Raw genomic sequence first — 26,781 nt, forward strand, 5'->3', positions numbered from 1 at the left:
TATAGAATTAAAGTTGTGATTGCAGTTCTTACTTTTACCCGTGGAGACTTTTAGTTGGTTCTTCATATATATTGGTTTAAAATATTTCTATGTACTTGTTACTAAGCTGCCAGTCTTCCTAATTAGTATTAGATTCCAGGTTAGAAGGCATTCATAAGTTCCTCGTGATACCTAATATTAAAACTTCCCAGGTATCTTTTGAAACCTATGCTTAAACTTCCAAGAATTTGATATTAAAATTAACCGCCGTGAAAAACTTATGATAACTTAGACCCCTGGAGTTTTTAACCGACTAAGGAGGCGAATGAATAGTTTAATGTTCAATTAGATATCCTTTTCAAGTTTAAAAGATTTTAATTTGTAGCCTGAAAAACTCCGTGAGAAAATAACTAAATTGACAACACTCAACTGTCCACACTAAGTACTAAGCTTGTGTCCCGGGTCCCATATAGACACAAAAACGGACACAATAACAATGAACCCAGACAAACATCTACGATCACAAGTACAAATATTTGGCGCTAGGAATCGAACCCACTAGCGCTACAAGTGCTCGATCGAGTTTTACAGAATACCAATTAACCATATCCGCGCGGAATCCGACGTGATTTTTTTGACGTCTCTTACAGAATCGAACCCCAGGACCTCCAAATAGCGGACGGGCGTGGTAACTACTACGCCACGGAGGTATTCAAACAATAAACTTGCAATGTTTAATACTCTTTCTATGAGCTTTTTCCCGGTTGTTTAGCCCAGGGTCCGCTAAATCAATTGAAATGTTTAATACTAAACTATTCATTCATTCCAGCGTCGTCTCACGCAAAAATACAACATAGCTGTGGGAGTTCCAATGCTGGTGCTCCGTGGCCGGCCTGTTAGGGACGCGCTACTGTCAGACCCCGTGGGAGAGAAGTTCCCGTGGCCCGCCCCCCCGGTACACGAGCTGCTGAGAGGCGTGCAGCTCGAGGGTGGGAAGTGCAAGCTGTATGAGGAGCTGCCGAATGACAGCGTCAGGATTTTCTACTTCGCTGCGCATTGGGTATGTCTGCAGCTAAGTTTTCTTATGAAATGATCTGTTCTACATTGCAGTGCTACAGTTGAATAGACCATATTTTTTTCACCCAAAATGTGAATGGTTTTACCTAGAACTTTTACTGTAGACACGACGGCAGAGATTTTGTGACTGGCCGCCTGCCTGACTCTTCAAGAATACCGTTATTGACTATGAGTGAAACTAAATAAAAAAGTATTTTAGCAGCCACATGTGGACATCAAGAGGGTAGAACCAAGTTGAATGAGTGTTTTAATCCCCGAGTCGCCTCGTACGATATCAGTAATCGTAGGACATTAGAACAAGTAGAAATAGACCTTTACTCCTGGGTCCTTTCTAACGTTAACCTTTTAGTATAAAGTCAAAACATTGTGAAATCTAGAGTACATTATAACTCGCAGTGTCCGCCATGCCGAGCATTCTCGCCCAGCCTCTGCGCAGCGCTCGCTTCAGTGCGCAAGCGACGGGCCAAGTACGCCAACACGCAACTCATACTGGTCTCCAGTGACAGGTAAGCTTTATTTTTTTTTATATACGACTGAGTATTACAGATTAGACAGGCATGTGGCCCACCTGATGGTGCGCGGTCACCGCAGCAACCAGAGGTGTCACAGATAGCCGATCCTGAGTTAATGTTTTCACTTTTACTTTTTGAAGAACTTCACGTTGTAATGTCTAGGGAAAACCATGGCAGGGAGCCGTGTTCCACGACCCTCTGAGGTTGTGGAAACAGCTCCCTGCCATACGCGGTTCTTGTTAAAGCGCACTGTACGTGATACTTGGGGCTCCAAGGTGTGAGGATGCCCTACTAGTGGTAATAGGTGCCATAATGGAATGTGACCGTTGGAATCGTGTCAAACAGATAAAACTTACCAATTTGCTTTAAATCTTTACTACTTTTCCATTCTCTCTCTCTCTCTCTCATCTGTGCGATACACATCCTGAAAAACAATCTTAAGAAATAGTTTCGTCTATACTATGGGCGAAATATTATCTTATGAATATGATTATCAAGAACACTTATTATGCAACAAATAAGTCATTCAAGAAATATAACAAACATACAAGCTTAAAAACTGTTCAGTTTCATTATTTATTGTATGTAATATTTGTTGCGACACGCTATGTGCACGAAAAAATAAATACAATATTACTTTAATATTGTTAAAAGCTAAACTCAATAAGTAGTTATAGAAAACCAATTCACAACCTCAAAAGATCCACACATTGGGCACAACCTGTGTGTACAATCAATAATACAAACGAAAGACTGACTGCTCGTGTAAACTGCAAACTTACCAAGTTGAATTGGCTTTTTAGAACTACTTACATCTAGTTTCAGCTTAACAACTAAACTTAGTGGGGTTAACTTGGTTAAAGATCTCGTCAAAATTGCATACATTCGGCTTTGCAGATTCTTTTTGTAGCTATAGAGATTTTGCCTAAAACTTTTGATTTAAGACTTTTAAAAGAATCACGACTTTCTTGTTCTTCATTAGTTACTTCTACTTATAATCTACTAGCTGCGCCCCGCTCCCGTGGGAATTACGGGATAAAAATGTGTTTTTCTAGGTGATATTCTACCCGTGTTCGAAATTTCAAACCAATCGGTATAGTAGATTTTGCGTGAAAGAGTACCAAACAAACATCATTAAAAACTTTATAATATTTACCGTAGGACAATAAATAGGTATAAAAATCTAGCAGTAATTTTTAGGCTCCTTACGGAAATCATCTACTTACGTTAGAAGTATCTACAGAAGTGTCTACGAAAATCGTATTTAAAGAGCTAACATAAAAATTCATATTGAAGACGCAATCAAGGCCCGTTACGCAAATTGAAATCCTGCATTCAGCTGGCGTCGCCTATCGCCATCCTTTTTTAAGATGGCCGACGTTCGAAATACAAACAATAGAAGAAATGGAAGGAATCGATACGAACTTGTTGTTTTTATTCGATTCTCCGGATGGAATACATTGTCTATGCTGATTTTAATGTCGATTTATGAGCATTTTTGTTTAACTCATCACTCACACAATAATTAAGTTTATTTTTCTTTAGAATAAAAATTTTCTTTTACATTCCAACAAAACAATTTGATGGTCGCTCACAAAGTTTTAGACCATTGTGTCTAGTACTACAGTTTTAATGGTGTACAAAAAGACTAAAATTAATCTTCTCACCAACCAGTTTTCCACATCAGCGTTTTCCCGGCTTAACCAAATTTTACCCTTAATTTGATTACCCTGACCCTTTATTTGAGACGCTTTGTGGCGGCCATTGTGCTCTGAAGGGTTCTGAATGAATACGGCTGAATGTCTTTTGTTTCGTGTTCATAAATTACATGACTTAAAAAATAGTGGAAAATCGTTCTGTAAATTTATTATATAAGTACTTTCAGTCAAATTTTGTATGCTCATCATACTATACTATACCTATGTACCTATGTATATAAATACCTAAGTCTGATGAAATAAATAAGCCATTGATTGAGTCCTTACAATAAGAGTTTTAATAAAAACTAAATAAATTTTGCTGTGAAGTTTGTTACGATCGCTTCTTGTGGTTTGAGACGGAAAGAGGTTATTAACATCGTTATAAGCCGTCGTTAAACTATTTAAACCTTTGTGGTTAGAAGTAATTTTATTTTTACTCTTTTAAGGCCATTTGCCGCGTAAATTTCACTATTTTGTGAGCGTTGCGTTCTATATGTATTCGCCCTTACCCACCGTTCACGGGGCAGGACATCTGCTTTACATTTTCTCCCTCGCACCTGAGCTACTTGTCTTTATTACTTTGGACCGTAATTGCGTAGAAAAATACACTTTCTTTATACATTTAAAGCGGCCATCTGGAGACTTGCAGGGGGGTTTTTTATTATAGAAGAGTTTGTGGCACGCGACTTCGTCCTCGCAAACTCAATTTTCCAGTTTGTTTTTTTTTTTTTTTGTAATATTTCAGCGTGTGTTTTCGTCTTTTGAATAAGTGGGATCATTATCCGTGAATGTCGTTGAGGAGACTATAAGTGATATGTTCACATTAGGACAGACAGACTGCCGGTCGTAAAATATCTGAGTCATCATAATGTCGTTCGACACATCACAAAAGCCGTAAAAGCAAAAGAAACCACTAAACTAGTAAATTCTGGTAACCTAATAATAGCTGACCAATCTAAATGAGGTAAATACTTTAAGAAAAAATTCAATAAAATACTCACATAACTACTTGCTTAAAATATTTAAAACAAATAGGAAAATCCAACAACATGGACTATATAAAACTCACTGACATGAGTTTCAAAACAGTTTCCTTCGCCTTTCACAAAAAAAAAAAGAAAAAGTCATAAAATGCGCGGGAAAGAGGAAAGCATACCTACACATAAGAACCGCAACAATAGTTCACATTCACAATGGCACTCGGCGAGAGTGGCAGCCTCGCTAGTGCGGAGTGCATCACCACGTGTACATACAAAAATATCTTGCTGTATAAACGAGACGACATTACTAAGTTATAGATATAGAGTAAAATGGTAAGCCCTTCTGGCATAATAGGGACCAACACTGTTTGAATGAGTTTCTTTCGGCATTTCTTCTCAGCAGTGGTCGTTCCGAAACGCCAGTAGTTTGTAGCTTTGGTAAACATCATTTAATTTAGAATATGACGTGAAAAAGTGCCTGTGAAGGCCTAATTTCTGATTAAATGATTTGATTTTGATTTTGAGTAAAAATGTATTTTTGTAATACTTGTTTTACTTATGGTTACAAAGCTTGGATAACTAGCTTTAGATTAGATTTATATGTTAGGTAGGTAAGTAAAATATTGTACCTATTGTCATTCCACACACCATCATATTATAAAATTAAATGCATTAGCATATCAATACATTTAATAAAACAATAGAAAAAAAATCCTGTACATTGAATATATTTACAAAAAAATAAAATTAGGCGATAGAGTCATAGTAACAGAGAAAGAATTTGAAACAAAAAACCTCTGTCTGTTTGTCTGTTTGTACTATCACTACCGCGAACGAAGTCGCGGCCATCAGCTATTTTATATAATATTTACGGCTACTTTTTACTGGAGTGAAGCCGCGGTCAACGAGTAAAAATCCTTAAATCCATTAAATCCTTACCTCATATTATTAAAAGGAGCAGAAACAATGCGTCGTCTGCATGTAGTAATGCGATATAGTAAAAAACTACTTATTTTGAACGGTTTTCAATAGACAGTGTGATACTGAGCGAAATTTTTTTTGTAAAATGAAAATGAAGTAGACAAGGTCCGCTAATAAATAAGAAAAAGACAGCATGACAAAGTAATACTTAGGTATATACGTTGTTTAATACTCGTAGTAGCTAGAACCAATGCATTTTTTAAAAGCAGCAGCAATTTTGATGCTTTTTTCGGGATAAACTTCATGGAGTAATATCTTTCCTCCCATAACCTCATTTTCATAACTATTAAATCTCCACCCCAACAGTTGCCAGCCGCCATTTTATGAAATAGCTCGCAAGATGGCGGGATTGGTGCCACCGTTTCAGTTTTATGTCAGAATAATCTTGCGGCCCCCGCGTTAGGGGCCTCGATGAAGAATAAGAACTTCAATAATTCGCTTTTCGTGTATCTTTTGGTTTAAGTTCAATTTCATTCAGTTTTTTTTTATTTATAGTTTGTTTATTATAATTTCTATACGTATTAAATTTTTATTAGATTTTTTAAAATGTATTTGTAATATGATTACTATCTGGCGCCCGATTTTCATTTTCATCTATTTTTTGATGGTTTCAAGCAAATTTACAAACTAAATAAAAGTTATTGCCTTTTTTTCTTTATTTTCAATAATTTTACAGCTTTTGTCTATAAGACTTATCGGTCCCATCAACATAACACTTTTCAATTTAGATTTTCTATAAAAGCAAATATTGTGGTTAAAACATTATTGCCTGAGAATCGGACCCTAAACTCATACCATAGCCATCCATAACAACGCTATTGACACACCATTACTCAAAACCGCCGTAATACAACCGATATATATATATATATAGTATCGTAATGTCGGTCTATTCGTAACTGTAGGATTCTGTGAGTGATTGATTGATCGACGACCTGAGTTTTCCCGTTTGCCGGTGGGAAATTTTCAGAGCAACATGATTCTTACAAATTACTATGTGCCCCTTTACTAAAATGCTTATGCGAGGGCTCGCTCTCATCACATCCATACCTTCACTCCAAGGTACTAAAAAAATAAACATTTACAAAAGATTTGGATCTTACAACCGGCCGCCCGCATAACGTAAACCCTCATTGGAAACACTTTTGTTGATTTCCCGCGTGTATCGGTAGTAACATACGTAAATAATAAAGTTGGCTGTCTCAACATCCGCGTGTATGTATCAATTGCAGTCCACAACACTCAACTTCACAATTAGTCCAACGTTTTAGATGTGAATTCGGAAAAGACAGGCAAACTTTCGCATTTATAATATTAATATAGATTCGCAATGAGTGTATGGTTTATATGGTTTACTAATACATAACACAACAAATATCTTATAGGTACATGTTCACGGAACCCGCATGTAACGTCCGGGCAGTCATTCGATTACCGAACCCTATTTAACAAAGTCTAGCCGGACTTTATTTGTATGGTAATCTCGTACGGTCAACTGCACATCGATCTATTCAAAATCATTGCAATTTTGCCCTTTGATGGGATGCAGGGTAACTGGATAAGCTGCAGACTGCAGTGTACATCACATTTTACTTGTAATTTTGTTGCAAAGGAGATACTTTATCGTTCAATTTTATTTATATTTTAAGTCTTATGTAATGTGAGTTTACTTAATAAGAAACATTAAATGAAAACAAATTAATTAGAAATCTAAAATCACGTCCTGAACTTATTAAGTTCTTCAGTATATTAGGTAAAAAACTTAATTATTTTTTCATGGTTTTCCAGCGGAAAAGGATTATACGAAGCATTGATCATTGAATTAACATTTGGAATTATAATCTACACGAATATTTTAGGAGCAAGCTTTTAACAAAGAGAAAATTACTTTTTAATAAAGAAAGTAATATAAATCCAACAGCCATGAAATCAAAAAGCTTAATTAACTTTTCATTTTAGTGGACATTAAAAAAAAAACAATAAGGGTACTTCCAAACGGAGGGTCAGCGACATCCCCCAACTGGCTCCATGTTTAGAAAGTACCAGTGTAACTTTCCCGCTTAAAAGGGTTCTAAATTTATACGAGTTTTATTTTTTTATACTCAAAGCATAGAGAGCGAAAAATCTTTTTTTTTTCTGAAAATGAGTGATCATCACTCCAGAGACTCTAATCTTTCTCTCATCTGAGCATGTTCTCGGTTTCTTCCTCAGCCGATGAGCCCAGGGTCCGCTTTCCTACGTTCTCAACCCCACTTCTAGTTGTCAGACGTGACTACTAATCATACATAATAATCAAGAATACATAATATACTCCAGGAGAAACAAAGACGAAGTCGCGGACGGTTTCTAGTGTTCATATAAAATTGCTAGCGGCCCGTACCGCTTCGCTCGAGTAAAACCGTAACAAATTATACATATAGACCTTCCTTGAGAAGCCCGCTATTTTATTTTAAAAAACCGCATCAAAATCCGTTGCGCGGTTTTAAAGATCTAAGTATCCATAGGGACAGACAGACCGCGGAAAGAGACTTTGTTTTATACTATGTAGTGATAATGATAAGCGGACTGTCCGACTAGTATATCAAAGCAGAAAAACCGCTAACTAAGGATGTTTGGGGTGTCACTTCCAAAATCACCAGTGAAATAAGGTTAAATTTGTATGAAAAGCATACAAAATATATTCTAAGCTGCAACTGCAAGCGGAGCCAAAGGCAACGATTAGCACATCACATCACCGCTATCACCGCCGCCGCAAAGATGTCCACGCAGGATAACTTCATGTGCGGTCGACTGTACCAAAAGTACACAGGAATATGATATTAACGAATTCGGGGTTCAATAACCGTTCACCTGTCCACAGAGGTGTGAGGGGGTGGGCGGGGGTACCTGTCGCGACAGTGACGTCACGAGGGGGGCCCGATCGGAATATTACCTAGCTAATGCACATACGGCCCTGTCACAAAAGTTTTTTATTTTATTGTGTCTGCTTTTTAAGCTTAAAATATTATTTTTTGTTACGAGTATCTGTTTATATAGATCTAGTTTTTGCCCGCGGCCTCGCCCGCGGCCTCGCCCGCGTAAATTTTCCACGGGAATAGTTATTTTTCCGGGATGAATATGTCCATTTTCATACTTCAAAAGATATGTATGAAAAATTTGAAAGGTTTAGATAAAACGTGAAGGGATGACAAACAAACAAACCTACTTTCGCATTTTTCTAATTAGTTGGATGCATTCAAAAATGTACACGACAGAACAGATGGCTGTGTTCTATATGTAAATAAATTCATAGCATCGTAGAAGTTGGCACGAAGTCGCAGCACCGTAGGCGCCGTAGTAGAAAATTTCGTAGAGCTTCGTAGCAGACAACAGGCGAATAAAAAAAAATGATTGTGTCCATTGATGTGATTCTTCCACTAATAATTCTTAGTGGACTAAGTATTGCACGCGGTTTCGCCCGTATTTATTTTATGTTCTTATTATGGTCCATATCTCAGGTTATAGTAACGTATCGCGGTGAAACCCATACCAAACTTTAAGTTAGATCATTCGCTATATAACTGTGAAAAGTGTATCAAGTTCCGTCCAATTACTGTTTTTAATTAATCTTTGTCTGTCTGTCTGTGTTAGTTTCAATTTTGTATATTATAAATGGAAGATCTGGAAAACCCGAAGAAGAGTCACAATGATCCAGCTAAACTATAGGAAATATATATTTCAGTCTGACGAGCATCTTCTGTATAGGTATCGTTACGCTTTGTCTGTACGAGTACAGTTAAATTTCTCCAATATTTTGACTTCTTACCAAAAATTGTCACGCGGACAAAGTCGCGGGCATCAGCTAGTTATAAATACACAAAAATATTTTATTTTTTTGTGTACTTAGTATTTAGCACGTATAACAAAATCAGTATAAATTAATTCTTAGTTGTAATTCCGTCGCTCGTTTCGGTTTGTTTCCGCGCAGGTGTACCGGACCGGATATAAAATGTTTGAATTACGATTTCAATTACAATCGCGTTTTGTTTTTGAAATTACTACTTAGTTGATGTTGAGCGCGTTTTGTTTTTGTTAAATAATTAATTGATTTATTTTGTTTTCTTTTTAAAAATGTATGGCCGTACTCTACCTGTATTATGTTTTTATTGCACATAAGGAACACGTATAGACGGAAGCAAGCGTAGTCAAAATCAAAATCAAATCATTTATTCAGAAATTAGTACTTCACAGGCACTTTTTCACGTCATATTCTAAATTAAATTATATTTACCAAAGCTACAAACTACTAGCATTTCGGAACGACCACTGCTGAGAAGAAATGCCGAAAGAAACTCATTCAAACAGTGTTGGTCCCTATTATGTCAGAATGGCTTACCATTTTTTCAATATAAATTTATGTATAATTTTTTGTCAGTAATCCCGATCCAGATCAACAGTGATTGGTAATAACACGGGTTACGTGATTTATTTTAACTCTGTATTAAAACCCAGTTTTCACCAATTTCATTTGCACAGTTCCTTCCCCAACCGTTGAGCGTCGGTGCCCGGAGCACATGGACCGTATCGTACCTACCACTGGGTATCAACCCACAATAATATATACATAGGTAATTTTGTTAAAATCTTCACTACATAGTATAAAATAAGTCTCACTTCACGTCTGTCTGTTTTTAATCTGTCTATTAACCACGCAACGGATTTTGATCTAGTTTTGACTAATATTCAGACAAATTTATTTCCGAAACTTTATCGAACCTCGTGCGAAACTGGACTGTCTTGCTAGTTAAAAATAAATTGAAATCAAGAGCACACAATTCATTTTTCTTGGCACAGACCATAGACAATTTATCAGAGAGGCTGCTGAGTCCGCGTTTTGTTGAACAAAGGACTGATCAGCTGATTGAGTTAAAAATGTAATGTCTATGGAAGCAGGCGTCATCAAATAATAGACAGTAGGCCTGATTGAGCCGAGCCTTCACTGACAGCGACTTACAAACATCAATTTACAATTATTTTTGACCTTCGTGCGTAATGTACTATTGAGCACAGGAATGCTGTCTGTGTGAAGGACACCTCGCCCACGGCCGCTAATTTTAATACCTATGTTTAATTTGTAAATAGTAGTTATTTCGTCCTTAATGATTTTTATATATTTTTCCTAATAAGATAGGCTTATATTATTTTTGAAAATCTATTATTGTCAAATCAAATCTACGACTTGGGGCAAAAATACATTTTTTGTATGTATGTATGTAACGCGATAACTTTCGAACCGTTGGTCTGATTTTGATGAAATTTAAAAGGTATATAGGATCTGTTAGAATGTTTAAGTTCATGGGGCATCAAAATCGGTTAAGACGTTTTTAAAATATACACAATTTTTTTAAACTGATCAAAATTTTTTTAAAAAAATTCGTGGCGAACAACTAGTTTTCAAAACTTTTTTTAACAAATAATACTTGCTATCTACCCGGTCTCAGTCAAACCTTATCTCGTCTCGAGTCTAGCAATCACCGCGATCGTTGAAGGCGATCACAGGACGTTGACTGCACCCTCTGTAATTAAAACCAAGCACCTCTCAACGCGAGGGTGCCTCGTTTGTGTGACTTCCACTCGCAATAGTAATAAACCACCACGTGAGGATTTGTGTGTTATCTAGAAATGGGGACCGAGAGCCTTCTTGAGGGATGTCTCAATTTTTTTTTAATAAATTAAGTACTGTATGTTCCACCATGTCGTTATTTAAATTGGTTTTAATTTCTACACAATATTCAGGCTGTCAATGTCTAAGGAATTAAAACTTCGAGGTCATCTTTACATCAGAAAAGCAGCGCGAATTCTTCAAATTTGAACGTTTTCAACTATTTAGGCACAGTATCTATGTCACGAAAGAAGTCCCTGGACAGACGTTAAAGTAACTGACCACGTGGCCGATCTGTTATTGATATCTCCACAAATTGCAGCGGGACTTCATTCGAATCAATTTCAATACAACAGCTTCCGAGCTGGTGCTGGGAGAACACAATCCCATAACGACTCGAAAAAAAGAATTTGAAATCGCTACCGCTTGTCAATCAGACCATTTGATCGGCCCATTGCACAACTACGCTTAACCTCGCGATCTTGGGGGGGTTAAGGGGGTACGATGATTGTTATAAACTGACAGGGAGTCAAAATAAGGAACTTCGAAGGCTTCAAACGTCTTGCTGTATTTCGTTGATATATATTTTTGAATATACTTCAATTGCACTTGTGTTTGTTGACGTGTTTTTTGATTATTAGGGTATTTTGTTATTAGGGTACTGTGGAAAAATCTCAGAGCGTTTCGACCGCTACAAACGCGCTGTCATTACAATTTTTCAAATTTTAACAAAGACAAGAACTATCTACCTTTACTGTCTTTAAAATAATTAATCTGTATACTGTGGCAATGTAAATTTTATGAATGATTGATTTTGGAAATTATTCCTTCCTCAAGAAAATTGAAGAATCGTAATGAGAGCGCGGCCCCAGCGGTCGAGATGCTATGAGAACCACCCATATGTTTATTCGACAAAAAAAAATCATAAACTTAAAACTAACTATCCCACTTAAATTATTAACAAGTCAGCATATTTGTCAAAACTGCTCAGCTTTTGCTGTGGTGTGGCAGACACAGGAGGTATGGTGGCTTGAGAACAAAGCGATAAAGTTATAATTTTTTTTAATAAATAAATAAATATATATTAGGACAAATCACACAGTTGAGCTAGCCCCAAAGTAAGTTCTAGACTTGTGTTATGGGATACTAACTCAACATCTATGACCCGGGCCAATCAGAAAAAGATCATTTTCCATTATGACCCGACCGGGAATCGAACTCGGTTCAGAGGCAAGCACTCCATCACTGCACCAGTTAGGTCGTCAAAATAAAAAATAAAACAATAGGCCACAACAAAGTAGAAAAGCGCGGGTGACAGCCCCGATGTTGCCTGCTCAACCATCACTTTCCATCAAGTGGGATCACATGCCTATTCGCCTGCGTAATAGTATAAATAATACACACTTTTTTATGTGTAGACAAAGCGTGAAGAGGTAACAATCAAACAAACAAATTTAGCACTTCTAATATTTGTCAGAATTAGGTCGCTCTCCAGTCTCAACTTCTCTAACTACCTCCACACCAAAAATCACCTTAATCCGTTGCTCTGTTTCGAAGTGAAAGACGGACATTTTATAATATTAGAATATTAGAATGGAATTGTATTCTCTAGATGGCAAAAATATTCAGTGCACATCTTCATGAATAACATTATGTCTGTCTGTCTGTTACGCTAACCGCAATGCGGATTATTGTTCGCGGAATGAAATTGTTTAATACGTTTTCTTCGCAACTGTCAGACACCCACTGGTACAGTCGACAGCACATCAAGTCATCTAAATTTATTGCAACCTCGCCCTTATTACTATGACATGAAGATCAAGTAATCAGGTTATGGTGACACGCAGTCGACGTTACTTTAAAGGGAATTCAATCCCGGTCTTATAATAAACTATTTTAGGGTTCCGTAGCCTAAGTGTAGGTATGTGTAATTGGCACCCTTATAGTTTCGTCATGTCCGTCTGTCTGTCTGTCTGTCCGTCACAGATGTAGTTGGCAATGCATTTAGCAATTCGTTTCTAATTTTTTTATTTTTAGTATTGTTGTTATAGAAATCTTATTAATTGTAATACATTATCGGAACATTTCAAGTGTATAGCTAATTCTGTTTCAGAGATACGGATACCTGTCACACATACATATAGCAGAATCAAATCTTTCTCTCATCTCTGCATGTTTCCGTTTGCTTCTTTGCTTGACTGCGATCAGCGAAAAATAACCTCAAAATTTTGTAGTTTCGGCTGTGCTTCTACCATCGGCCGCCTGCATGACGTCAACCCTCTTTGAGAATGGTATTGTTGCCTATAAGCTTCCTAGGCTACATCTCCCTTAGTCGCCTTACACGACACGGAAGGATATGTAGTGGTCCAATTCAAAGGCGGAACCACACGCCTCACAACAGCAGAATTATATTTGTAACATTGCTTGATCTTTTGTGTCAGTACGTATATTGTTAGGAAGTGGCCTTATGGGTACATAGATTATTTATACCAGAAATAGTTCTGTTTCCCATAGGAAATTGATGCAGGTGAAGCCGCGGGCAAATGCTAGCGGTCCTTAAACGTAGAAAATACAAGAAACCCACCTCACCTGTTCGATAATTCGATAACCCTATTAATAATTATTATGAAATGGCGGTGTGTAGGCATGGATAAAATAGCCTGTCTCCTTATAACAGTCACTACTTTGAATTTTGTTAAATTTACAGTCGTGTTGTGTTCTTCAAATAAAAAACCCTACCTCACCTGTTCTATTAAGACATTAGGACACATGTACCTACGCTAAACAAGTCACTGTATAAAATGTAAATTTTCTTCATAAACAACCATATTCATAATATCAAATTCAATAAAGCGAATGGAATGACAATCCTTCACGCGATGCCTACTGAGGCCATTTTAGAAAATGTCGCGTTTGAGGGCGGGAGAGTAAATAAGGTCATAAACTGGCCATAAAAGGGGGGTGACCTCCCTTATAGCACCTTACTGTTAGCCTGGGGTGTCTTGAGGGGGAGATCAAATGTTTGGCTTTGCGGAACTTCTCTGAGCTTTGTTTTGTATTGTCTTTATGTTAAGTTTAGCTACAGATGCACGATTTGAATACCGTATTCGTATAGTCGCAAATTTCGGCAATATTCCTGAAAATTATATGAAATTTAATTCGGTACTTTTTGAGATTACTCTGTGCAGACAGACACTTTTTTTATTTGATAAAATGGGAAGAATAAAATTTACTTAACTTTGCCATTTAACTTGGTAATGCTGTCAGCCTTCTGGGCACGCTACCACAAGGTAACAAATTGCAGGGACTGGCAGTTTTGTATTTTTTTTTCTTTTTTCATTTTAATAATTTGTTTTTATTCGTTTTAATTTCTTCTCTTACACAAAATCTAGTAACTGAGTAATTAAGTTTTAAGTAAATGAATTATGTCTAATTAAGATTTAATTCTCAGTAAATTTTTGATAATTATTGGATATCGTACGAAGCTGATAGGCGACAATAGCATTCCTAAGGAGGGTCGACGTCAGACGAATTTTAGATTAATTTTACACTGCATTCGGGCTTTGCTGGAACCGGGAAGATAAATGAAAGGTCTAGCATAACAACAACTTGAATGAATACATCAAAACTTTTATATATTTATTCAAAGTTATCCCAACAAGCAATAGCCTTGTTACCCGGAAAATGTATTTGTTGATTATTCCACGCGAGCTGGTACAATTATCTCACTGGATCTTTATATTTACCCGGGGGGCGATTGTATCACTAATGAAATGCATTCGAATGTTGCCGATTATGGTAATTATTCGCGTGGACGACTTCATTGTACAGCAGCGGAATTTCGACATTGTCAAGGGAGTTCCATCCACCTCGCCCCGCAATCACTTGGCTAGCGCTAGTGGATCTTTCAAAAAACTCACGTCGGATTCCACGCGGAATCCGAGTTTTTTGACGTTTTTCTTACACAATGCAAATTTGCACGTCATCTCATACATATCTGTCAAAATTCCGGAGTGAGTTTAGTTCAACTCGCCGACGCACCCGCAAGTGTGGCGCTAGTGTTCGAGTGAGTTTTACAGAATGCAAATTAGCCATATCCGCGCGGAATCCGACGTGAGTTTTTTGACGTCACTTACAGAATCGAAACACAGTAGTCTGGGTCATTGTACAATAAGTAAAACGTAACTAAGTATTACGTGGTAAAATAATGAACTTATTGGATACAAAGAAATTAGGTAGATTTTTTTCTATTATATTTGTTAACCAGCGGCCCGTCCCTGCTTCGCTCAGATAAAACCTTAATAAATTATACACCTAAACCTTCCTCAGGAATCAAACTATATATAAATAAAACCAGCATCAAAATCCGATTCGTAGTTTTAAAGATTTAAGCATACATAGGGATATAGGGACAGAGAAAGCGACTTTGTTTTATACTATGTAGTGATGATAGTGATGATGATAAATACACGCAGACTATGTGGGGGATACAAAGTATAAATCTTATATACCTTACGGTGATGTAGATGCGAATAACGGACATTGCGTAGCTTGTATGTTGACTTTTTATAAGCGCAAGAAAAACCAGCAGTGTACGTCAAAACCGCCAGGTCTGGCCAACTTTAAGAGCCGATATTATAGATAGTGAAAGTGTGATTGTTTGTTCTTCTTTCCGTTTCGAAATCCGCATTGGATTGTGAATATTTTTGATGTGGATATAGTTGGAAAACTGAGAGTAATATAGATAATATCTAAATAGTTTGTTTGTCATAAAAAGTTTTGTGCAAAGTTTATCGAGCGTGAGGGTGGAGTGGTTTCAGTGACTCTTCAGATTAGAGGCATAACCGTCCAAGATTCTTTGCCCTTTTTATATTCAACTGATATTGAACCGGTCATAAAAAGGGATGTGTCTGTATCACCATAGCTTTCGAGTTAATAAAGAGAAATTAATTTTGGAGCGGAAGCTGTTCGTATATCAACAAAAAATGAAGCAATCAAGTGTATGTATAGTGCTTTCCTGATAATAAATAACTTGCTAACGAGTTTTGAACGGAAGATAGTTTAGTTTGTCTCAATTTTAAATATTTATTCAGTTGTACCTGTTCGTGGGATTTTTGACAAGTCAGCGGATTTGTTAAACCCACATAATTCAATCTAGTTGATTTGTTCAACCAATGTGTTCCTATGAAAAATAGGTATACCATTGAATGACTAGTCTCATTCGTCTGAGCGCTTTTTGACATATTTATTGCGTCACTACATCGGCCAATGACGATGTCGGAACGACGACCATGTGGAAATTTATACATACCTATAGATATCATATAATTTATTTACAAACCAACTATGCATTTTAAAGGTGTTTTTTTTTCTATAAATAATGCAATACATTGGATTCTGAAACCTAATCGGTGTTGATTTGCAAGGCTTTCGGAATATCGATATTGGAGTGATAAAATAAACACTCTGAGCGCAATTTATCCGGCGATCCGGACCGGGTCGCATGCCATTACCCATTCAGATTTCAATGCCTCAATAAATTTTGTCTATGGTTTAGGACGGCGGGTGAGCGTTTACCCGCTTCATCCGTAATTTCGGAATGCTATGGATCTTTCTCCCGTTTTAGTATAATTACGTTACGTTTGTCATTTAAAACCCTTTAGCGGAACTAAACGAAACCCTTGGGTTACGGTTTACCTCTAGAGCAGCTACAATCAATTACAAATTCAAAATTCTTTATTCAACGTATAAATTATATACATTACTTATTGAAGTCAAAATTACCGACTCGCAAAGAGATAGGTGAAGAAGAAGCGGCGCAACAAACCGCAAGGACCATATAATGTGGATCTTATCTATCATTGAAATAGTAAATCATTACAGTAACCCGTTAGGGCATATAACGTTATTGGCTACAATCTAAAAGACCTAACAAGTTTAGAAACTGTATCTTATATGGCGCATATACATACACAACACATAACTGTTTCTGCTAACCACTTAGAAAGGAAAGAATTATAGGAAATATCCCATTTCCCAAGAATTTCCAAGTTAAAATATTGTAAAATACTGTAGCGTCGATTGTAACAACAGTAACAATCTACACAGACAACCTTGTGTAATGGCGCGAAAAAGAGTTACGGCGGGAAACATCGCTGTCCGCCATCATTCTGATGAATTTGGCGCGCAACTGCCTGCGAACCGCCATATTGTTTTGTTTATGGTGCTCGCAATGCTGCCATATGAAAAATGTGTTAATAAATGTATCTTCGTTTCTCATAAAGCTGGTATAATAGAGGAAATGAAAATAATTTTTATTTATTAACTTAGTTGCGTCGCCTCGCCCGAGTCGCTTCTTTACAAGTTTTTTTAATGGCTAATACTGGTGATAGATCTTATTCAAGTCATTATATTCCTAAAAGAAACATGTGGTCAACGTTAAATTTTATTTTTGTTACGTCTCTAAAAGCCACATTATACAATCTGAACTTTCACTAGGCTGCGCAAAAAATAAGACAAACGATGTCGTGAAGTCTTGATAGGGATCGCGTAACTTTGAAACTGCGCCATTAATCAAAATTGTGGACGGAATACTGTTGGATACTGTGTATAAATACTGCGCAATTTCTTAAACCTAATATAAAATTATTTTTAGCGGGGGAAAATAGAAGTTATTTTTTATTCATCGGCAAGCGATATAAATGTTTTTTGAATCTGTGGGAATATTTTTGCATAAACATTTAAATAGAAATTCAATACTGATTATTCTAATTTTGTCATTCTTTTCAGTTAGAGTTTCTATTATATTATGTATTTACTGACTTTTAGCCCAAACATATTTTAAAAGTAAAAAAAAAAAAAATTATTATTGCTTTTGTATTTTATTTCGCTTAACACTCGCGTGAAGCCAAACTTTTCACATTAAATCGTTTGACAGGCTCGTTATTTAATGTATTAACGTTAACGTAGAGTGCACGCACACGCACTGGCCATTAATAACTTTGGAATAATCCTCATTGGAATCGAAACTCCAAGTGTCTTTGTTCTGCTTTTATTATCTGTTTCAACCTATTTTTTTTTCTTTTTTGTTGACCTATGCTCCAAGTTCCAAGCACATATAAATTTCAGATAGGAAAATATTGAATTTTAGCTCTTTTGTAACACAGTATATAGGTAATTGTGTTAGTTCTATAATTTTAATAATAATGCGGTAAGTTCGTAGACAAGCTAGTATTCCTTTGCGTTCATCGTATCTATCTTTTTATTTTAAAAAAAAAAATATTTTTCCCCACCTTCCAGGAGCGAGCAATCGTACAACCGTACCCTCCAGTCAGTGTTGCCAGTCGGCGCACTATCCGTTCCCTGGTCTTCATCAGACGCACGACTGGCGCTGCCAGAAGCTTTGGGGGTCGCTGGTATCCCGGCGGTGGTGGTCACTGATGGCGCTGGGAAGGTGCTGACGCTGAATGGGAGACAGCATCTAACGACTGACCCTTTGGGCCTGGTGAGTGAAATCCCTCATGATCTAGGCCAACTTCTCTAGCGATGATTCCAAATGCTGTCCCAATCTTAGACGACGGGAGTTCTTTGACTGAATCTGAAATACGAACAGGTCGGGAAGATATGGAGTGGTTCTATTCTATGGTGGAACCGAGAATGAATATTCTCGGTCGGTCTAGGAGTTCAGAGAGGATCAAAAATGTTTAAGAACATGATTTTCTATACGTTACCTATATGTTCCCAGAACTTCCCTTGGGGTCAACGACCCGTGTCGGTGCTGACAGAGCAGGCTCTGTTGAAGATGGCGCGCCATCCCGCGCTCGTGTTGTTCATCGGTGAGTCCAAATATATAGGGCTAGCTGCGTCCTACGGGAAGTATCCCGTGGGAATTTTGAGATTAAAAGTACCCTATGTTTTATTCTAGGTTATATTATAGATACCCGTGTACTAAATTTCATAACTGCGTGAAAGAGTAAAAAAAACTTACAGATATACATACACACATGCATCCTCACAAACATTTTTTTTTAATAGAAAGTGTGATTCTTGAGAAAGGTTTAGGTGTAAAATTTAATCTGGTTTTATCCGAGTGAAGCCCGGACGGACTAGCCGCTAGTTGGCGAGTCAGTGACGGAGAAGCCGAATCATATTCGTCTTGAGAATGATCTCCTACAGAGATCAATATGTTCGATCTCGATCAATAAATTACTCGTTTGTGATCTATTATAATACTTACTAGCGACCCGTCCCGACATCGCTCGCATAAAGCCTTAACAAATAATACACCTTCCTCAGAAATTACACGTATCTATAAAAAACGACCGCATCAAAATCCGTTGCGTAGTTTTAAAGATCTACGCATACATAGTACAAACAGAGTGAAGCGTCTTTGTTTTATCTTTATGTAGTGAAGTGATATAAAATAACATATTTAATATTATACGTAGTGACAATTAAATGTATGCTATGTTTTACTTTCCAGACGATGAGGACTCTGAAATAGAATTCGCCGAATCTGTCCTCACGCCATCCGCTGAATCATACTACGAGGAATGCAGCATCCAATTCCCAGGTTTCTGTCCTTACCAGAATTCCTCTGACGACGAAACCATAGATTTTGACTACCCGACATCACGACACTCAAGACTGAAGAAGAAACCATTTAAACACACGATGTTTTACATAGGAATTGATGGGACAGACAGCGCTGACATGCTGCGAGAGCACATTGGATTAGATGACGCTGTACCGTTGCTCACAGCCATAGATTTCCCAAAGCAACGTATGGTGACCATGAACTTTGGTGACGAAATCACCACAGATTCAGTGCAAAATTTTGTCGATGGTTACTTGAGCGGTAACGCCGTTTTTAAACCTCTCAAACCATATAGCGAAAAGTGTTAGTTTTGTAATAAATGTTGTTGTTTTAGGAATTCCCTATTGCACACGCAATAAGGAATTTTTGTATGTTTTTTTTTTATATTGTACCTAACATGTACATAAAAGCTTTGCCGCCTTTTGCTATGTCAATTAAAACGTTTATTTTAGAATACTTTATTAATCCTTTCATTGTGTAAGCATTCGTTTGTGAAAATATACAACAATGTAGTATATTCGGGTGCCGACATATTGGGAAAAATCGTTTTCCATAAGATAAAAAACTTCGAAAACTATGGAATACGCCTCACGCTGTAAATTTTTTTTTAAAAATGCTCGGAACACTTCACACGTGAAGACTTTTTAAAATATGGACTTCATACAGGTAAGATCTTTAGTCAAAATAAGTTTATATCAGTTTATGACCACAGTTGACCAAATAATGCAGAACATAACCTAAAATTAAGTTATTATTTTCAGGATAATCCACTAAATCCTTCTTTTTTCACAACACCATTGTGTAGAAGGTATTTTTGGTCGTAAATCTGCAACAATATTGAAAATTGGCGCTTTTTGCCTCCATTGGCAATGTTTGTGTACCTTAGTTTTACCAGTAACGCCATCTAGCAAAAAGCGGCAAAGCTTTTGTGTACCTAACATACAGTGCTGTCTGGCGGGATAAATGTGCAGTAATACTCCCTATTCGTCCCGATCGAATTCTTTTTATGTTTTTGTCGACCTAATGTGTGTTGTCTAATCATCAGGCCGGACTCTGGAGGTCCTGGCTTCGATCTGCAGTCAGGTCAAGATGGAATATATATATATAAAGGGTCTTTTTAGATTAACCTGGGTTTTAGATGTTTATGTAGTTTTATATTTATATGTTATAAACATTTAGAATCTATCGTTGAGTTAGTATCCCATAACACAATGAACTTACTTTGGGGATAACACAATGTGTGATTTGTCCAGATTTATTTATATGATTGTTTATGTTATTATCAACACTGTTAATATTCAAGTCGCGACTATCTACCGATGTCTAGTGGCAAGCAGTCGCATACACACTGTAAAACTAAATGGTACCTTGTGTACGTATACCAGTGTGCAGGCTAAAATTTTTCAAGAGCCCTAAAAAATATTTTTATTTTTTTTTATATGCGCATGCACAATGACCAAATGCACTTCTAGCACACAACAAAACATAAAATCAAGCAAACGAATATTAAGTTACCTACCTACCTCATGGAATTAATAGGTACTCCGTCGAAGTACGTACTAAATCCATGACCTATGTACATACATATTATTCGTTTGTTTAATTTCCCGTCAGTGACACCTGTCTGCTTGACGTTACGCGTGCGCATGCGCGCTCGTGTCCCTCGCGCTGACGTAGCCGCTGCGGTGGCGCTAGTCTCGCAATGTTGCCAGTGTGTAATTATATGTTTTTTATTTTGTAAATAGCAATAAAGTAGAATTACTAGAAATGTTTAATGCCGGCTCTGCACTGTCGCCGAACTAGAATTCATGCCGTCGCGAGAGCGCGAAGCGCGAACATTGCGTAGTTTGTATGACTGGTTTTATTTATCACTCTAATTTTTACACGCAATGAAGAACCAGTAATGTATGCCAAATCGCCAAGTTAGTGAACTGCTAGCCTACCATCAACTTTTACGGAATGATTGAAATGCAACACAGTTTAATAAGAACCTAAAATGAATCTTATTCATACTAAAAATTTACTCGAAGATCACTGAACCAGATCGAATCAAAAGATGATGGTGAGCCCCCTGGTCTGCGATAGTATGGAGCTGGAATTATCTAGGAAAATATGTATAATGTGTTAATTAGCTAAAATAACTAATAATTAATATAAAACGCACGAATGTCGATCTCTGAAATATGTAGTCATTGATTCCCACGATAATGTTATGTAAGATTATAACCACACTTAACTAAAGACAAGAAAACTAAAAACGTCGTGTCATCGTATCCAAATGAGATAGAAGATTTCTATTGGTCACATGGTAAGGTACAAACATTATTATTTTTCTTTTTTGTTGATCTGTGGGGACAAAAAATGGCACTATGTCGTGTATTTCTCGCTCTAGTGTGTGCGAAACCAAAACATTTTCTCTGTCGAGAAATACACGAAAAGAAACGAGACGCTAATATCTTTCGTCCCTCATCACGCGCCCGGCTCAATCTGCCAATTTGTATGAGATTACGCGGATTTTGTATATATTTGTGAATGAGACGGGAGCATAGTCGATTACATATTACGATTTTAGTTTTTATATGACGTACATACATACACATGGTCCGACTAATTAGGAATGCCTAGAATGCCAAAGAACGTTCAAAGTGAAGAAGAAAAACTAGGAAAGCGGATCCTGGGTTCCGACAATGTGCGCCTGAAGAAGAAACCGGGAAAACACACCGACGACGTAGAGAGAGAGAATGAATAAATACAGAACGTACCTAAACCTAACACTTCATTTTTAACAGTTGTATAAGATGCTCGCCAGGTCGGGTAGGTATACCTAAGTGGTGTATCTACCTAAGTAGATAATTAAGTAATAGTTATTTTAAGGCCCTGTTTCACCACTTTCTGATAAAATATCATATTGTAATATGACAGGTAAATTAACAGCACTTCTAGAACACAATTTTTAACGCTGTCTGTTCGATATGTTACTTTGTCAGAGAGCGTAGAAACAGGTCTATATTTTTGAATGAAATACAATTTCTACTTTCAATGCAAATCCAAAGATGTTGATGGTTTTAACTACTTTTTGTAATTTCACATAATCATTATAGGTAAATAATAGGTGGATATTAAAATAATTTAAGCACACATTACAAGCTTTTATTTAGTTTCACCTGTCCCGAAGTTTGTAAACAAATCTATTATAAACCCATAATATCGAAGCGAGCGATGCCGGGAACTGGCCGCTAGTTTTAAATAAATTGATTGATTTGACCACAAGGAGTTTAATAAAAGATAACCTATGGCCGGCCAGACCTCACGTTTCCGTTTTAATAAGTAGTTGTATTATAGCACGTATACTGATAAAATATTTTGTCTAAGTAGTACAAGGTAATTTCCATCAATAAAGGCAAATAAAAATCAATAAAACAAAATAAAGGAAATAATTATATAGGTTATTAATAAGGTAACCTATTTTTAACATGCATATGGCAACTTTAGCAGACAGGCAGCATGTAGCTTGTTGTGTTTCTATCTGTTTTTTTTTTTTACTTGGGGCAAAAATACATTTTTTGTATGTATGTATGTTTGTAACGCGATAACTTTTGTTGGTCCAATTTTGATGAAATTTAAAAGATATATAGGATATGCCAATATAATTTTTAAGTTCGTGGAGCATCAAAATCGGTTCATCAATTTAAAAAAAAATGTGTTCGCGAGGTCTAAAGTTCGCGGTTTTTCTGAGAGTAGAATAGTACAAAGAGTGACAAGTAGGTAGGTATATGGTTCACTTTAATCTGTGTTTATATAAACTATCGATGATTGATATCTATCATATTCCATATTCAAATTGTTAAATGCAAAAATAGTAAACTTTTTATTTAATACCTAATTAATCCCACTATGTTATAAAGAGTAAATAAAAGGTAATATTATAGAAGCGAAAGTTTGTGTTGAGTATTTTTGGTATGTCTTCACATTCAAACGGCTGGACCAATTTCTATGAAATTTGGTATCGAGATAGCTGATACCACAGGTTGGCCTTGGATTAACACATAGGGTACTTATGTGGTACCTTTTATCCCAATGTAAGTGATTCCCATATTTGGTAAAAAAGTCAGATAGTGGCGCTTTATGAAATAATAGTTCCTACTATTACTTGGTACCTACCTATTACCTTGGTACCTATTTGGAGTACCTACTCCAAGTAGGTACTCCACCTATATATGGGATCCCAATACCATGGGATTTTACGTAAAATGAGTCATGTTAGAATAGGGACGTGCGTGTGGATAAAAACTAAAATCGATAATCGATGTCGTAACAATAAATCGCTTATTAATGTAATTACCATGAGAGATACAAAAAAATATGTACTATTTAAGGTATTACACAATTCACTAAACAGTTTTACAAAAAAAATTATATATTCATGATGGTCCTTCATACAAAAAAAAACTCTAAAAAGCCTTTTTTGGTAGCATTCGGTCATAGTGATGTGATGTCAGAGTAGAGAATACTTCCAGTGGTAGGTAATGTATTATTTGTACAGCTCACACGTCTTTGAATACCTATTTTATTTTATTAAATATTTCATCTACAAGTAGTAGGTATTAAGTACCAATCGAGTGTTTGTCTCGTTACAGACACAGTAGGTTTTTTCTTGATAAGTCTCATTTTTACATGTTATTACATAAAAAATGTGAAACAACCATTTTGAAATTAATTTTGTATTCATTGTCGATTCGATTACCGACTCGATTGTCGATTACGATAGTTTTAATTAATTCCGTCTTTCTTTTTGCACATCTCTATTATTGACGCCGAAGGAAGACGAGACGCCATTATTGTGAAATTGGCTTTGAAAATAAAATTCACGTGCCGAAATTAAGTACAAGGAATAATAAACAGTAAGAAAAATACTTAAAATGGCCGATAACGACGACCTTCTCGATTACGAAGATGAAGAGCAAGCAGATCAGCAGACCGCCGATGGATCAACAGAAGCGGCGCCAAAAAAAGAGGTTAAAGGGTCCTACGTATCTATCCACAGTTCCGGCTTTCGCGATTTTCTTTTGAAACCCGAGATCTTACGTGCTATAGTTGATTGCGGTTTCGAACATCCTTCGGAAGTTCAACATGAGTGCATCCCGCAGGCAGTATTGAGCATGGATATTCTATGCCAAGCAAAGTCTGGTATGGGAAAAACCGCTGTATTTGTTTTGGCGACATTGCAGCAATTGGAGCCCTCAGAAAACCATGTATACGTGCTAGTTATGTGCCATACGAGAGAGCTAGCATTCCAAATCAGCAAAGAGTATGAGAGATTCTCTAAATACATGTCTGGCGTTCGCGTTTCGGTGTTTTTCGGGGGTATGCCGATACAAAAGGACGAGGAGGTACTAAAGACTGCTTGCCCGCATATTGTCGTTGGTACCCCGGGCAGAATTCTAGCATTAGTAAACAGTAAGAAATTAAATTTAAAACATCTCAAGCACTTCATCTTGGACGAGTGTGACAAGATGCTTGAATCTCTAGACATGAGGCGGGATGTTCAGGAGATATTTAGGAATACTCCCCATGGCAAGCAAGTCATGATGTTCTCTGCTACCCTGAGTAAGGAGATCCGGCCAGTATGCAAGAAATTTATGCAGGACCCTATGGAAGTGTATGTGGACGATGAAGCCAAGCTGACACTTCACGGGCTGCAGCAACACTATGTCAAGCTTAAGGAAAATGAGAAAAACAAGAAGTTGTTTGAGCTTTTGGACGTGCTTGAGTTTAACCAAGTCGTAATTTTTGTCAAGTCTGTGCAACGCTGCATAGCCCTTGCTCAGCTGCTGACAGACCAGAACTTCCCGGCGATTGGCATCCACCGCAACATGACACAGGATGAGCGTCTTTCACGATACCAGCAGTTCAAGGATTTCCAGAAGCGAATCCTAGTTGCCACCAATCTTTTTGGACGAGGAATGGATATTGAACGGGTCAATATTGTCTTCAACTATGACATGCCCGAAGACTCTGACACATATCTGCATAGAGTGGCCCGTGCTGGCCGCTTTGGTACCAAAGGTCTTGCGATCACCATGGTTTCTGATGAAAATGATGCGAAGATCCTGAATGAGGTTCAAGACCGTTTTGATGTCAATATAACAGAACTGCCAGAAGAAATTGAGCTGTCCACTTATATTGAAGGACGATAGATTAAGAACTTTAAAGTATTTCATTCCTATACTAATTAATTACAAAATTTGTCATAAATTTTGACTTTTTCCATCAATCTGTTAATCGAGTTTGTGAACTTTGGTTTCTTTACACTAAACTATTTTATCTGATAAATGTTTGGTTTGTATAGTACTAAGTGTACACTAGATTGTGTCCAAATATTTCTAGGTTAAAGAGTAATTAAACTGACATTGGTATTGTACTAAATTTTATTGTATTATTATCACATATTATTATCAAAACAGTAAAGCCCAATTAGTATTTCGTAAATATCTCGTCACTATGGTAGATTTACAAATAGGTAATTTATTTTTCGTTTAAAAAAATAATATTAACTACTTAGCGCGTTCCATCACACATTTTAAATATAATATATTACGAACCTAACAAAAATTATACCCCACTTTATACATACTATGTAAATATTACACTTACGTATTAATAAATACCGCTCGGTATACACTACTTTTGTATGTTCTTACCATAGTTGACATGGGAGATGTTATGTCAGGTCAGGTGGGGGAAGAGGGACAAGAGGTTATCTCTCTGAAACTACATATATATATATAGATAACCAAGTTTTACCTACTGCTTCCAAGTAATAACGGGGAAGAGGAACTAGTTTATTACTCTGAAACTAAAGCTAGACTATAGTTTTCAAGTGATATGATAAAACTGGCCCTCTTCCCCTTTATTTTGCTAGGTTAAACGCAGGTTTAGCCTTTATCATTCTAGCTATACCTAGGTGCAGTACGTCGCTGAATTTAAAATATAGATTAAGTAGTTTATTTCGTGTACATTCGTTTTTTAGATCTGACGTATAAACATATATTTTTTAATCTGCCCTCAACTGAATCTATCGTTTATCTTCTTTGGTTTTTAGAAATAACTCTATGAATATCATTAACGAATAAAGTGGCTGATCTGTCGGCACCATGTGGCCAGCATTCCTCAACAAAGCCTCTCTCAATTTGCCGACGTCCTTGCCGTAACCGATAAGAAGCCAATCAAATAACCAGAACTGTAAAGTTCAAATTCCTCAAAAAATTCACCGTCGACGTGTAAGGAATTATTAAATCCATCTGACCGCTGTAAA

General features: G+C 36.7%; 2 protein-coding genes across 2 annotated transcripts in view; both read left to right on the forward strand.

The window, feature by feature from the left end:
• The window catches only part of LOC128678987 (nucleoredoxin-like), a 35,191-nt gene extending 12,589 nt beyond the window's left edge, over positions 1-22,602 (forward strand). The window contains exons 2-6 of the mRNA XM_053760913.2: positions 809-1,039; positions 1,453-1,562; positions 18,170-18,374; positions 18,615-18,705; positions 19,353-22,602. Of these exons, the coding sequence (XP_053616888.1) occupies positions 809-1,039; positions 1,453-1,562; positions 18,170-18,374; positions 18,615-18,705; positions 19,353-19,774 (1,059 nt within the window). The 3' untranslated portion in view covers positions 19,775-22,602. The remainder of the gene's footprint in view (positions 1-808; positions 1,040-1,452; positions 1,563-18,169; positions 18,375-18,614; positions 18,706-19,352) is intronic.
• A 1,598-nt stretch (positions 22,603-24,200) lies between these two features.
• On the forward strand, positions 24,201-25,892 carry Hel25E (Helicase at 25E). Its single transcript, XM_053760920.1, has one exon. It carries the CDS (start codon positions 24,386-24,388, stop codon positions 25,661-25,663), a length of 1,278 nt encoding a protein of 425 aa, XP_053616895.1. The 5' UTR covers positions 24,201-24,385; the 3' UTR covers positions 25,664-25,892.
• The last annotated feature ends 889 nt before the right edge of the window (positions 25,893-26,781 follow it).

The sequence above is a fragment of the Plodia interpunctella genome, chromosome 21 (genome assembly GCF_027563975.2).
Source record: "Plodia interpunctella isolate USDA-ARS_2022_Savannah chromosome 21, ilPloInte3.2, whole genome shotgun sequence".
NCBI classification, from domain to species: domain Eukaryota; kingdom Metazoa; phylum Arthropoda; class Insecta; order Lepidoptera; family Pyralidae; genus Plodia; species Plodia interpunctella.

Excerpts from the sequence above, each read along its gene's own strand:
- Hel25E (XM_053760920.1), top strand. The coding sequence starts at position 24,386 with ATGGCCGATAACGACGACCTTCTCGATTACGAAGATGAAGAGCAAGCA.